A 15,924-nucleotide genomic window follows, 5' to 3' on the forward strand; every position below is an offset into this window, starting at 1 on the left:
CTGTTTGATGACTTTGATGTTTTGCACCCAAAATGTGCTGGCTAATTTTTCCATTCCATTTACCATTCCAGTCTTTAAACTGCCTTAATCTCCTGCCCTCAGATGTTGACCTTGTAAGAATAGGGGTCATAGGTCAGAGGAGACAGACCTCAAAGGATCTGGCCTATCAATTCATGCCTGAAAGATTTCTCTTCCACAAAAGAAACCAACTAAACAGCAAATTCCAAAATTTAATCACAGAAGTATAAAGATGAAACACTTATTTACTGGAATTTGTTGATGTGCCTCTACCAAAAACCTTATCTCTAGCACTTAAGCAACACTAATTATTATTATTTCTCTTAAGCAGGTGTTTGAATATCTTTTAAATAAAATCATCAAAAAAATACCAGCTAAAATGAGTGGAATTCATAGTGGGAGATCGTTGTAAAAACTAACTTTAACATAGAAATTCATTGATGTATGTGAGCTGCAAATACTCTGAAGCAAATACCTTTAAAAAGAGTATTACTTTTCCTTTAAGTACAACTTACTGAAAAATAAAATCAACTCATGAAATTAAATCCATTTTAGATGATAATTTTAAAAGGGTTTATTAAAGCAAACATGGTTAGAGATGAAATTATAATTACTATTAGTGAAAAAGGAAATTGCTGTATTGGAAAGCAGGTTATAAATTATTTTCTTTTAAATATAAATGCCCTCTTCTTTAGATTAGGAAAAAGTACTACCCACAATTGAAGAAAAGTCCTTGTGAATAAAATGAAGGATTCCAATTGACTCTATAATTTAAAATGTCATCAGAAACTACTGAAAAAATTATAATAAAAATATTTTACTACTACTATTGACAAAAACATTGACAAAAAAGCTCAGATACAAAGTAGGAATTTAAAAAACAATGACAAACTTGGCATTATTTTTTATTATTGTCAGTTTAGTAATCTTAATAGCATATATGGTAAAAAGAAAACATTTCGATTATGTAATAAAATTTTATCAATTAAACAATTAGTGTTGAATTAATAAAATTAGTTACATATAGCTTACTATAATTTAAGTAAATAAAATCTGATATGATTCCAACATATTCATATAGAGAACTCATATGCTTATCAATGCAAATGATAAGATTTGCTTTTAAAAACTGAAAGTATTAACTTTAAACTTTCATTATTAACCTACTTTTAGTAAAAAATGTACTAATACTGCACTCCAAAATAGAAAACAAAACCAAAGTACTTTGCTTATAATCATATGTGATAAATGAAATATTAAGAAAAACTGAATGCGAGTACTCCAAGACTTGCAATTTGTTAAATTATATTTTAAGATTCCCAAAGAGTTAATATATAAGGAAAGGCAAAGTTCTATGTGACTAGTCATTCTGGAGAGAGAGGATGTAATTATGGGGTAACAGACAGTCTCTATCCCCAAGGAAATTAAAATTTAAAAAGGATTAGCACAACAACAAAAGTAAGCTATTGTTATATAAATTTTATATTTTATGTAAAATCATCATATACAAAATTTATATGTACATTAGTTAAAAATGAAAAAACTTATTAAAAATCAGAGACAAGTTTTAGGATTATTTGATAATATTACTGTTTATAAAGTTTAGAAGGAAGAACTGTAGAAATAACTCTCCCCCCTTAAACAGTAGAAATTACTGTGCTCTCCACATGGTTTGAGCTATTTTTAGAGAAAGGAAATTGGAAGGCTTCTTCTAAGGAAGAAGGAAGTTAAGGCAAATCAGACAGGAAGTGATCAGAAATCATCCATCTTTCACTAATAATTTAAACATGAGCTAAAGTTGTTTCTTCCACAGAGTTAAAAGTACACATGCAAAATACCTGTATTGAAAAAAATAGAGGGACAGCTGGGTGGCACAGTGGATAGAGCACTAGCCCTGAAGTTAGGAGGACTTGAGTTCAAATGTGACCTCAGACACTTAAAACTTCTTAGCTATGTGACCTTGGGCAAGTCACTTATCCCCAACTGCCTGGGGATGGGGAATAAAGAAAAGTAAAGAATAGCAACAAATGAGTTGTTTAAAATTTTAAGGAAAAGGCTTGAATTTTATTTAAGATAAAGCATATTGTATGACAGTAATATCAAAGAGTTTTAGTATAGAAAGAGAAAAAAAATCCTAGTTCATTTTATAATTGATGACAATTAAAATATTTTAAAATCTTTTTTGTATCCTAAGAATAAAATTTTACTTAATTTTTAAAAGCCTGAGCTGAAAATTCACATATACAAACATATAATGTATGATAAAACTCTTTTAAATTATTTTCTTAATTTATAATAAAATATATAATTATATTATATTAAGTATAATATAATATATTAAATTTAATAATTTATTTAAATTATTTTATCCTTAAAGTACCTTATCAATTCCAAGCATTAGATTACTGCCCTTATATAAGTCAAAGAATATACCAAGTCTATAAATGCTATGTCTGCTTAGTTACCCCAGTAACAAAAACTAAAAAGATATTAAGCATTCTAGCACCCACAACAGTTTTTCATCAACTGTGTGCTGTGATTAATTTTTGGTAGACTTCAAAATAAAATTTTAAGCATCACTAATAAGCAAGCAAGATCTTCAGACATATTTTCACATAAGACACGAAAGGATTGTCTTACTGGTTTGAATACCAGTGCATGCCAAATCATTTCTTTGGTTCTGTTTGCTGATGTTCTAATTTGGAAAAAGAAGATAATTGTCACCACTTGTAATATCTGTTCTTGCTTTTTAAGAATCAATTCAATTTCCATAGGTTTGACTAGTTTTTGCTGTTCAAATATGGCATTAAATAACTAGTAAAACTGGGGGGGGTGCAAATAACTACTCAAATTATAGTCAAATCCCAACGATTTGTAACTTCTCTATACAATGATAATTTCTAAAATTTTCCTTTTTATAAAGTGGTTGGTATATTTCAAATTAATTACAAAACAATTTTATTAGAAGTAAGGTTAGTTTTTTAATATTCTTCAAAATGTTACAGGAGATAGACAATTTTCTTAAATTATGAAAACCAATCCTTGTTAATCAAAGATGGTACTATTGAAAGTAACTGCTATTTTTCTGGGTAGAAAGACCTATACAAGTTTTACTTTCTGTAATGAAGTAGGCTAATCTCTGACACCACAAACACATTTTTCTAAAGCATATGCCAATTATGTAGAAACTACTAAAATTGCCTTCTTTTGCTAAATGTTTATTGAGAATTATTATGCTAACTAGTACAGCTGATTTTAAACCACAAACTGAATAGATATGAAAGTCTATTTTTCTTTTCCTAAGTATACTAATACTAAAGTCATCTTGAATCACATAAAGGATATAATTTCTGAATATCAAAATGAAAAAAAATTGCTTGCAAACTTCTTATCAAATTCTGCTGTATTTTCATCATTTCTCAGGATTTAGAAAAACTATATGCTATGCATTAAAATGTGTAGAAACTTGATCTCAGTTCACAAAAAACCTTAAAGTCTGGTTAGACAGTCCATAGATTATTGAAGTTCCCTCGATAGGTTCATAGGGTGCATGAACTTGGATGGGGAATAAAATCTTTATTCTCACTAATTTCTGATTTTCTTTGTAATCTCTGATATTTTATTTTACACACTTTAAAAAACTATTTCCAGAAAGGGCTTATAGGATTCACCAGATAGCCAAAGCAAAAAGGCTAAGAACTTCAAATTGTAATAATTCAAAAGGTAAACCCTTTATGATAAACAATAAATGACCAAGATAATGCTGTACTGAGAAAAGATCCTTGGCTTTTTATGCAAGACACTTAAACTTGAATGCCAACTATACTACTCTATACTTGTAAAACATTTGGCATGTCACTTAATTTTCTTGATCTATAAAATAAGAGATAATAAATACTACTTGTAATACTTACCTTATAAAATAACTGTAAAGAAAATGTTATAAACTTAAAAGTGCTAGATAAAAACGTGATCCACCATGATTAATAATGTTAAAATACTTGGCATGTAGTATGAGAAAGAAATAAGACTTTTGCAAGTTATATTCTACAGTAGACCACATTCATATTCCTGAAACTGAATGCAACTTACTACTATATCTAGGACATAAATGGGCAGTAAGTATTTACTGAATTTTTTTTCTTCTTTAGATTAAATAGTAGTAACAGTTCCTTTATTGTTTTCTCTAAATCTTTGACTATTTTTATCATTCTCTGAAATCTATTTAAGTTTCTCAATATCCTAGACATCATAATCTAGTAATCATCTAATTTGGAGCATATTAAAAATATTATTTAATAGTGTTTCCACATGGTATTTATTTTACTTCTTATGCTAATAATTGCTAAATGTGTCTCCAAAATCTAATCCCACACATCCACCTACCTGCTGGGCATTTCTGCTTTATAACCTCAAATTCAGTATGTCTAAAAATCAACTTAATTTCTCCTCCAAAATGATTTTCTCATTAAATTGATTCATCTGGGTTATTGATACCAGCAGTATTCCAGTCGTATTGACTCAAAATCTCAGAATATTCTTAAACTCCCCTTTTCCTTAATCCCCTATATCCAAAAAGTCAAGTAAATCCTATTGGTTCATTTTTCAAAATGTTTCCTCTATCTATCCCTTACTATTTTGTATTTACTATAATTGCAAATTCTCCATATTCTATACCTAGATTAATATATGATCTTCTGCTTCCATATACTTTAATTCATCCTGAACACTGCCATCACTTTAATATATCTAAAAGATTTCTTTCATTATATCATTCTTCTGTTTAAAAAGCACTAATGGTTCTTTATTACTTAAAGATGAATGACTTAAGCCAGCTAGGTGAAATAAGATCACAGATTATAAATACATCTGAATGGTAACTAGTATAAGGAGTTATGATTTTCTCTCTACTTTTCCTCATCATTTTTATCTAATTAAATGGGTGTCATATGATCATAAAAATATTATGCACATTTCTGCTTTTGTACTTATGTTGATAATTCTTCCCATTTCTAATTCTTGTTCTTCAAGACTCACATGTTCTATGAAGATTCTTGTCATTACAATATATACTAAAAATCCATATATATAGTATTAATTCCATATCATTATGTAGTTTTTATTTCACCAAAATTTTCATGTTTTTCTAATATTAATATATCCAGACAAATTTTTAAATACACTTCAAAAAATTTCAGACCATAAAAAAGCAATGTTTTGTTTTGTTTTAGAAGAAAAAAATTCCATGAAACCCTTTTCTTTTACATGTATGTATTTACTAAATTTGGAGTTCAAGTTAGCCTTGTATATAAGACCTACTTTTTATCATCAATAAGGGCACATTTATAATGAACTTCTCTCCCCAACAACAACAACAACAAAAAAAAATCACTGTTCTTATGAAAGCACAATTCTAATGGAACCTCTATTGTCATATTTTCAGTTTTATTCTACGTGGAATTGAAGCCATTAACAAAATAAAAAGCTGACGAAAAGGCATATACAAAACACAAACAATAAACACAATAAAAGTTTACTAGCACAGTTTTAGCTAAAACACTGATCTGAGCAAGCCTCCCAAATACTTGGCCAGGTCTGAATTGGATTCACACTATAACCAATGTACTAACTACCTTTCTATATCAGAAGACTGCAGATCAAAAAATTTAAAGTCAAAAACTACCAAAGACACTACCTAATACAATTCCTTTGTTTGATAAGTGTGAAAAATGAGCCCTAAAGGGGTTAAGTGACTTGTCCAACATCACACAGATCATAAGTACATAGCAGCACAAGGATTCAAATGCACTTCACCCAATTCCAAACATAGTCCTCTTTCTATTAGATCATGCTGTGGCACATTTGCTACTGCTTGCAGATACTTTGGGGGTCATGACCACCAAATAAACAGAGGGCCTGCTTCTCCTGATAGGCAACATTATAGCTAGACGTTACAGCTCTGTGTGGATTTCCTGTGACTGACTACTGATCCTATACAGAGAATGGAATGTGGCCCTCATTCATTTACAAGCTTTACTTTTACCTGAAACCTGACAGTAGGAACCAAACTATCATATAGCCTAAGCTATCCTTTGAACTCCTGGATCCCACTTTGCTTCTTTGCATCCCTCTCAGAAGCCTGTGGCTGGTATCTACTGGAATATCTGATCAGTGATCCAAGGTTATGGATGTTACTGAACACCACCTCCCTCTATATGAATGCTGCCTCAAAAGTGCTGCAAGGATTTGAATAATGGCTCCAGTTTAATAAAAGCACTTGCAGGGGAAGACAGCTTCAATAGGTACCAGTAGCTCAAAGGAACATGTAGAGATATCATAAAGAAAATTCATCTAAAAGGCAGCTTTTTAAATTCTGTAATGCAGACTCACAACAGGATCTGCTGACTGCTCAGTACTTGAGTCCATTTTTTCTGTAATTAGAGCTAGGCTCTAGATACTTTTTATTTACAAATTCACAATGAAGTCATTTCTTATTTATCCACATCATGGTGGAGGAGTTCTACTGAATTGGTCCTATTTGGGAGCAATATAAACATGTTCTAAGAAGGCATTAGGAACATTAAAAAAAAAATCTCTTAATAAAGTCTTACAAAACTATAAAGTAACAATGCAATCATTACCTATCTCCTTTTGGTTTTCTTTTCTGCAGTGTCTTCCCTTTGGGTCTCCTTTCACTTCCTAAACAGGGGCTCCCTCCAGGGCCTGTTACCCGTATTGATTCAAGGCCTTTGGAAGATTTTTTAAATGTGAATTCCACTGGTTCTCCTTCTTTTAGGCTTCTAAATCCTTCCATATATAGCTTGCTCTGTAAACAGGAAACAAAAAGTATCTCAATTACCACTATTTTATAATAAATATTTGCAATTTAAAGGCCCGCACAACAAAATAATAAATTATGAAATTCTGCTATGTCCAATTTGTTCTTAAGTCTATAACTTTCATATGACAGTAATAAAAATATCCTGTTGTGACTATTTGAGTTCTTTTGTTTTTGCTATGTATTTTAACATTCCGTTTTTGCCCCTTCATTTTTTGATATTTCCATCTCTACCCACTTTCCTTCCCTTGTAACAAGTATATTCAAGAAAAACGGACCAACAAATGGACCACAACTGAAAATGTACCTCTCATTCTGCAGCTCTAATCAAATACCTCATTGCCAAGAAGTGAGAAACATGCTTCACCATCATCATATTCTTTCTTATAACCTTAAAATTAAGTTAAGGGGATTTTTCTTCACAAAACAATATATTCTAAATTATAAATGTAATCTGCAAAATGCAATATCACACATATGTACACATATGATTTCAACTTAAATATAAATCCATTTTCTTCTTTTCCCTGCCAAAAATACATAAAAAGCAACTATTTTGTAAATTCCATTTTATAAGTTTTAGGACATAAAATAGTTCCAATTTCAGACACTAATCTTTGAAAAAAAACTTCATTTTAAACATTCATGAGTTCTTTACAGTGACACTATAGTTTTAAATTAGTTCTTAAGTGTCTTTGTTATAAGACAAATTTTAAAAAGGCATCTAAATAAATAGAAAGAATGTACTAAATTATAATTTTCAGTCAAGAAATTATTCAAAGCAGTATAATAAGAAAAAAATCTACTATCAAATCATTATGAACAAGTGAAAAAATACATCTAAAGCAATATTGCCCAGTTCTTTTTTTCTTCTTCTAGTAAATAATACCTATGTTTCAAAAAGTAATTACTGAAAAGGTTGGCAACTTAGAACCACACTCCTGATTTTTCTTCTGCATGATTATGTGCGTATATCACAAAGAATTTGATCCTGCCTGGAAATAAATTATAAACAACTTTTATAGTTATTTCTAAGATTTTTAAGTATCATACAAAATGTTTTCCTATCTCTTATACCTTGAGGAAGAGGTTTTTTTGGTTTTTGTTTTTCTTTGTGTGTGTGGTGTTGGGTTTTTTTATTTTTTTGTTTTTTTTTTTAACTAGGAGGCCAAAAGTTCCTACAAAGAGCTGTATAAAGCTGATAAATATTGTGTCCAGTGTTCAATGTAAAATTATAATAGAATTTCTGGCAAATTTACATTACCAAATATGGAAAAGTTCATTTCTTTGACACTGAAAAATACAATTTAATAACTTTGGAGGTGTCTGCTTGTTGTGAAGTCAGAACATGTTGTTTGATTCCAGAACTCCTGCTTTCAGATTGATTTGGTCTTCTTACTAAGGGTTCGTCATCTGTGATCAAAAGCATGTTTTGTTTCTAGTCATGTGTAAAAATGTTGATTCACAACAGGGCTTTTACACTGCACGAGATATTTTAAACAGCAGAGTCGTTTTGCTGAGTTTTGGGAAACTGCACTACAACTAGTACTGTGGTGATAAAAGAAAAAAAGTAAATAAAAAGAAAATGGCAAAAAAAATTCCTGGACAATCAAAACCTTTTTATTCCAATTAAAGACTATATTCCATTACCAAAATCTCAACCCTGTTTGCATAATCCCAAATAAACCCAAAAAGCACACACTAGTTTTCCAACTTTATCCCAATGGTTAAAAGGGTCTGTAAAACAAAACAAAAGAATGTCAGGGGAAAGTATGATTCAGAAGGCAAAAGCATCTAATAAGGAGGCAAGAAAATTTTATGATTAAGTGTATTTCATGGATTTGTCGGAGCAAGATAACTCTACAGGGCATCCAGGAAATAAGAGATGCAAAAGAAAGACATGCATGGAGAGTCATGATCCTCAATCTAAGTGGAACACAATGAAAACTTGCAAATATGGCTTCATATCAGCCTGGTTTCCTATGCCACTTTTTGACTCCATGCTTACCAATTTAGAAGGCTCCCACAAAAACATGAGATTTCAGTGACCCACTTCAATGAATATTTTGTTCTCCATAATTTCATTATTTCAAATATTCATAGAACTTTAAAGTTGGAAGAAACTTTAGAACTCTTCCAGTCCAACTCATTTTTCTTTTTTATGGAGAAGAGGAAATTGAGATTCAGAGGGTGAAGTAATTCACCCATGATCACACTGCTAACTTGCTTTAACAACCTAAATAAAGGAATGGCATTGAGCTACCCATGAAACTCATAAAAAGGAAACCCCATAAGCAAGATTTTGGTTATGAGTACTATAAAATATCCAATTTTATTTTTTCCTAAAAAATAATATATGTTTTTGATACTATACTTTGGAAATGCTTGTTGAATAACTAATTCCACTTAGCTGACTTCATTGTATTTGATCTCAAACAATAAATTAAATGAATATTTATTGAGAATGTTATTTGTAAGGCACTGTACTACCTGCTTTTGGATGACAAAGACACGTTTGCATTCTCTAACACTGAGTATATTATTTAATTGAAGAGACAAGATATATAGACATTTAAAAAAAATCAGTAACACTATAAGGAGGAAAATCTTAAATGTTGTTGTATATATACACACAAAAAAATACTCCTAACAATATAACTGAAAAAGATCACTACAGAGGACTATGCTTCAACTCTCTCAATTAAAAAAAGTAGTATGAAAACAATAAAAATTGTGGTGGTACTAGAATTGCATTCAAAGTATAATTACGTTTTATTTGTAGAATCAGAGAATTGTAAATCTGAAAGGTAACTAAAAATGTCATCTAGGCCCATAGGTAAATAAAAATTCAGTCTAGCTACTGAAAATACTTAGAAATTTTTAGAAATTTCAAATAATTATGATCCAAATGAATGATTTACTATAAATTCATTTCTTCAAATAGAATGAGTTGGCTGCTTCCAAAGGATTTCTATTTCATCTGTAAAAGTACAGAACTCTTTGACAGAGTATTAATTTAAGGATGAGAGAGGACTGGCTATGCTCAAGAGGTAGATAAGAGAAGCTGAAGCTGGAAGAAGGTGAGAAATTGATGACAAGAAACAGGAGGCCATTATGATTATCTTTATATACAATTTAATAGATGCCTTGTGTGCAAGGCACCATTGTAGACACTGAACAAAGTAAATTAAATAAGACAGCATTTTAGCTCTTTAGGAACTCTTGAATCAAGGAATTGTTACAAACTAATAAATTCTTACCTGGCTATGCTAATAATTTCATCTTTCATCAGTAAAAGCAATAAGGGAGAATGCTATTATAGACATAATTCTGATCACTGAGAAATGCTTATTGAACTGAACATGTCGTTTGGACAGATGAGAAGACAAATGCCTTAATGAAGTACATTTTAAAGATAGGACAGTTAGGATTCTATGGCTTTTGAATTAAGAAGGAAAACTGGCTTAAGAGAGTTGGAAAGTTCACAAGAACAAAAACTGTAATGAGAATTGCAATTAATTTATTCTAATGATAAAGTAAAATGGATGGAAATGTGACTGAAGAATAATTTGCAGTACAGGAAGTTCATCAGTGAACTCAAGTATTAGGAAGCACATCAAGCAATAAAATATTGAAAATAAAAGGGACAATATCCCATAAGAATAAAAGCAAACCATAAAAGAGACCGCTGTAAGATAAGGTTAACAATGAATACTAAAAATAATAATAATAATAAAAGACCATTGTTTTTTTAAAGCTATGATGGGGACAAGAGTGAAATGTAGGATAGTTAAAAGACATTTGCTTGGAATAGACAGTAAGGTGACAGTGAATGCTGAGAGAAAAAGTAGAACTACATGGCTTCTATTTAGTTTCATTTTTGTCTGCCAATGAGAATGATACATAGACTGGAATAGATGGAACAAAAATGGTTAACAGGGAAATTAAACGTGAAATAAATTAGAAAATAATAAGAAAACACCTAGTTGTCTTCAATAACTTAAAGCCACCTATTTCTACTATACCCAGAGCCCTTCATCTGATTGCCGAATTCAAATCGTTAGATAATTTTCTTGATTGTTAATATTTCCTTAATTGTGGTATGCTTCACATAGTTGAAAAATAGAAAAAACATTCTTTCCCATTTTGAAAATGAGAACATTCATATGAAGATGGCTCTAAATCATTATTGATTAGAGGAATGCAAATTAGGACAACTCTGAGATACCACTACACACCCCTCATATTGGCTAAATGACAGGAAAAATAATGGTGAATGTTGGAGGGGATGTGGGAAAACTGGGGTATGGGTACATTGTTGGTGGAATTTTGAATGGATCCAGCCATTCTAGAGAGCAATTTGGAACTATGCTCAAAAATTTATCAAACTCTGCATACCCTTTGATCCAGCAGAGTTTTACTGGGCTTATATCCCAAAGAGATCTTAAAGGAGAGGAAAGGGAACCATATATGTAAAAATGTTTGTGGTAGCCCTTTTTGTAGTGACAAGAAACTGGAAACTGAGTGGATGCTGGAGAATGTTGGAGAATGGCTGAATAACTCACATGGCAACAAAAAAATTATACGATGATCAATTCTGATGGACATGACTCTCTTCATGACTAGTTCCAATGATCTTGTGATGAAGAGAGCCATCTACAACTAGAGAGAGGACTGCAGGAACTTAGGGTCGTTCACAATATGGCATTTTCACTCTTTTTGTTGTTGCTTGCATTTTATTTTCTCTTCTCATTTTTTTCAGTTTGATTTGATTTTTCTTGTGCAGTAAGATAATTGTATAAATATGTATGCACATATTGGATTTAACATATATTTCTACCATGTTTAACATATATTGCACTACTTGCCATCTAGGGGAAGGAGTGGGGAAAAGGGGGAGGAAATTGGAACACAAGGTTTTGCAAGGGTTAATGCTAAAGATTTATCCATGCATGTGTTTTGAAAAATAAATTGATTGGGGCAGCTAGGTGGCGCAGTGGATAGAGCACCAGCCCTGAATTCAGGAGGACCGGAGTTCAAATGTGGTCTCAGACACTTAACACTTCCTAGCTGTGTGACCCTGGGCAAGTCACTTAACCCCAGCCTCCCAAAAAAAAAAAAAAAAAAAAAAAAAAAAAAAAAAAAAAAAAAAAGAAAGAAAAGAAAAGAAAAAGAAATTGATTAAATAAATTTAAAAATTAATTTAAAAAAATAAGTGAAGCCATTTACCAAACTCAAGTCCTGTGGCACCTCTCCCATTTTCCATCATTTTTCAGATGAATAAAAAGCAGCTCAGCAATTACATTTGTAAGTTCTTTCATTGTGCTGGCACATAACATATTATAACCTAGTGTTCTTGAATAATTTCCTCACTCATCATTCCACATACCTCTTAAATCATTTTTGATTGCATCTTTTCAAGTTGAAGTTCTTTGGTAGAAAAAACACAACAAAATAAAATTTTAGTCACTTTGCTTTATATTCATCATGTATTAGCAGTGTCTCAGTCTGCTTTTAGTTTAGTTTACTTTCTTTTTTTTTTTAAGTTGTTATTACCAGCTTCAGGTAATGCTGGGTTTTAGCTTATTGGAAGACTATTCTTGCGAGAATGTTCCATCCCTGTTACCATGAGCTTGCTTTCATCAAGAATGTCTTTTTTAAAACTTTTAAAATTAAAACTAGTTTCTGAGTTTCCCTGACTATACACAAACTCATCTTTTAAAGATATCTTTCTCTTTTCTCCCTCATTGGGATCACTTATGTTCGTGTTATCAGAATTTTCTTCTTGAGAGCATTCAATCACTCGGGTAGATTTTTCATTTAAACATTTGGGCCATGGAATTTAGAAATGGAAGGGACTTTAGAGATCATCTTTTACAGAAGAAACTGAAACTCAAAGTTGAATGCTTGACTTTCACTTCCTTATCTCAGACTATCAACTATCATCTATCCAAATATGTCATGAAATACCAAAGGGGAATGGAGGGAAAGCAGGGAATAACAAATTATCATCAATATTGTGACTGTTAAATCAACTATGATTTGATGATTAATTTAACTGCTTAGAATATTACAAATAAAGACAAATATTTAATACATACAGCTATGTGTATAAATAAAATAAAGAGCCCCATGTAGACAAAGGTCATAGATATCACTATATGTGATGATTTTAGAAGCCAACCTTAAACCAGCAACTCCTCAGCTATATGCTTTCCACTAAATGTGATATTCACAATGTAACTTAGACACTGGAAAGCAGAGATACCACAGACACTAATACCAGAAGGTAAAAATACCAGAGACTAAAACAGTGTTCATTATTGTTCTACTCATGATGCTTTATGCTTTGTATTGAAATGAAATAATATTAGTCTAGGAGATGTGCTCCCTAGAGAAATCAAATATATATGCACTGAGGAATAATAAGTAGTCATATTATACTTCACCAAAACTGGATGACTGCATGAAATATATCTTTGAAAATATTGCTTAATAAAGGCACACAACAAGTATATGTATTTTGTTTATACACTAAAGAGAGAACAAGTGTTTTAACTCTGGTCCAAATTTCAAAGGATAGAAGGATTAATTACCCCCCCTCTCACCTTGATGGTTATTTCTTGTCATTCAGTTGCTATGAACCAGACTCTTGCCACTCCACAACAAATTGTTCCTGTCATATCTACTCTGGCCACTGGCACCACCTTATTGGCCAGAATAAAATCCAGAATATAAGTTTCTTCTTCCTTTTAACAAATGAAATGATCTTTAGGATAAGTGAAGAATTAGCTACTCTTATTTTAGTGAAGAGTGAGCTGTTTCAAAATATCAAGATAAATTTTTCCATCAGTCTTCTATACTGCGTTGTGTCCCCATCTAATTCCCATCGATAATTTCTACTCATTTGTTCATTAGTTACTTATTTAGCTGCTTCAACTATATGGAACATACTCTAGGACCAAGAGTTAAAGCAAAAGTTTTCTAAGTAGAAATAGGTGGGGGAAAGTTCACTATTGAACCTCATGCATTTAACCCATTAAGAGAACATCCATTAACTTTCTCCTCATTGGTGGAGATTGGTCCCTCAAAGCTCTGAAATTGTATGAGGGATGAGTGATGATGGTAATAATTGGATAGAAGAGAGATCTGATCTGGCTCCCAGTTTCAAGGGAAATGACACAATATTTTAACATCTATCCTCAGGTATCTGAAGGAAGAGGCACTCTTGAAAGAAGTCAAATTGCAAAATAATTTGCAGTCTCAATCCCATCCCCAATCCCATCCCCAGGTTACTATACTAGATAGTCTGGGGAATTTTCCATGGCTGAGATCTAGGACTCTCTTCCTTGAGCTGAGTTTTCTCTCTCCTAAAGGGAGAGTTCATGCAGTCTTCTATATTTGTCTAGTATATAATTGCATTGTGCACACACGCATGTGCATGTGTGTGTACGTATGTGTGTCTTTCTTCTCCAATTTCTTTTTGATATCCATTTAGATAAATGTGTGTGTGTATATATACACACATATACACACTTTTTTCCTTCTCATTTCTTTTTTGCCATCTATATAGATAAGTGGGTATATGTATGTGTGTATGTATATGTATATATATGTATATACATATATACATTTTTTTCTTCTTCTCTGATTTCTTTTTGCGATTTGAATGAATGGGTGTGTGTATGTGTATTTTATTATGTGTGTATATGTATGTGTGTATGTTAACTATTTGGATAAATGGGTATATGTGTATATATATATATATACATATATATATACACACACACATATTTTTTCTTCTATTTCTTTTTGCTATTTGAGTAAATGAGAGTGTGTATATACATTTTTTCCAATCTCTGATTTCTTCTTGATAAATCAGTTTTCCTGATTAAAAAGAGAGTTACCCATTGCTCTGCCCATAGATCCTCATTCTCAGCCTAATTATTCTAATTTCAAAAAAGCATAGTAATTTACTTTTCTGGCCTTCAGAAAATATTAAATGATAAATTTTAAAAAGAGGAGGGATCTATCAAAGACAGGAATGCTGGTATTTACATTGTGTGGTAATTGGCAGACATGGATTAAAGTTCTATTTTTCCTACTTGCCAACATCTCTGTAAGTTTGGGCAAATCACTTAACCTTTTGTATTCTCCTTGGAGTCTTCCTTTGTAAAATGAAATTATCCCAATTCACATTTGTGATGGAGCTTTTTAATACACAAAGCACTTAATATACAATATTTACAAGTATAAATAGTGAATATATTTCACATATTTTGTAGAAGAAAAAACTAGGGTTCAGAAGATCAACATCACAGAACCATTAACTATTAGAGCCAGGCAGAATTCAAATACAGGTCTCACAACACCAAACGTAATGTGCTCTTTTCATTGCAAAACACTACACAATGTGTAAAGTAAATAAAGATAAAAGGGGCAACTAGGTGGCATAGTAGATAGAGCACCAGCCCTGAAGTCAGGAGGACCTGAGTTCAAATATGACCTCAGACACTTAACACTACCTAGCTGTGTGACCCTGGGCAAGTCACTTAACCCCAATTGCCTCAGCAAAAAGAAAAAAGAAAAAAAGAAAACCATAAAGATAACAACTTACAACCTAACTGATTTAGTCCAAGTCTTGATTCTGAGGAGTAGAAGCACTCTTTATATATAACAAAAAGATTCATTAAAAAATTTTAAAATTTGTGACACGCATATTCATGTATGCATGCACATGTTCATGTATCTGCACACATGGACAAATGCATAGACTTCAAAAATGCGAAAGCTAATTAGCTTCCCTGACCACTCAAAGTTTCAGCTGTACATTCTGATCTTAAGACAGGTAAAGGAAAACAAATGATAGTTCCAGGAAAACCAGCCCTCCCCAGAACTGTGACCTGGTTCTAAATGTTATCTTTGTTAAGGCAAGGCGAGAATGGACGGAGCCAAACATTTTTGTCATGCAAACAAATCTAACAGAAGCAAATCCCAGGCCTCTTTTGAATAAAGCAAACAAGTAAGCTAAATAAGGCTGTCCAGTGGAGTTGTCAGAAATATTTTTA

General features: G+C 31.6%; 1 protein-coding gene across 6 annotated transcripts in view; it reads right to left on the reverse strand.

The window, feature by feature from the left end:
* LIN28B (lin-28 homolog B) overlaps positions 1 to 15,924 on the reverse strand; it is a 128,124-nt gene that overhangs the window by 48,561 nt on the left and 63,639 nt on the right. For 4 of the 6 annotated variants that reach the window (XM_074310206.1, XM_074310205.1, XM_074310203.1 and 1 more), the window contains one exon: positions 6,660 to 6,844. In XM_074310206.1, the coding sequence (XP_074166307.1) occupies positions 6,660 to 6,844 (185 nt within the window). Of the gene's footprint in view, positions 1 to 6,659; positions 6,845 to 12,245; positions 12,287 to 13,464; positions 13,602 to 15,924 lie in introns of those variants that run through there. The other 2 variants (XM_074310207.1, XM_074310208.1) reach the window with 2 other exon arrangements.

The sequence above is a fragment of the Sminthopsis crassicaudata genome, chromosome 4, assembly GCF_048593235.1.
Source record: "Sminthopsis crassicaudata isolate SCR6 chromosome 4, ASM4859323v1, whole genome shotgun sequence".
Taxonomy (NCBI): Eukaryota; Metazoa; Chordata; class Mammalia; order Dasyuromorphia; family Dasyuridae; genus Sminthopsis; species Sminthopsis crassicaudata.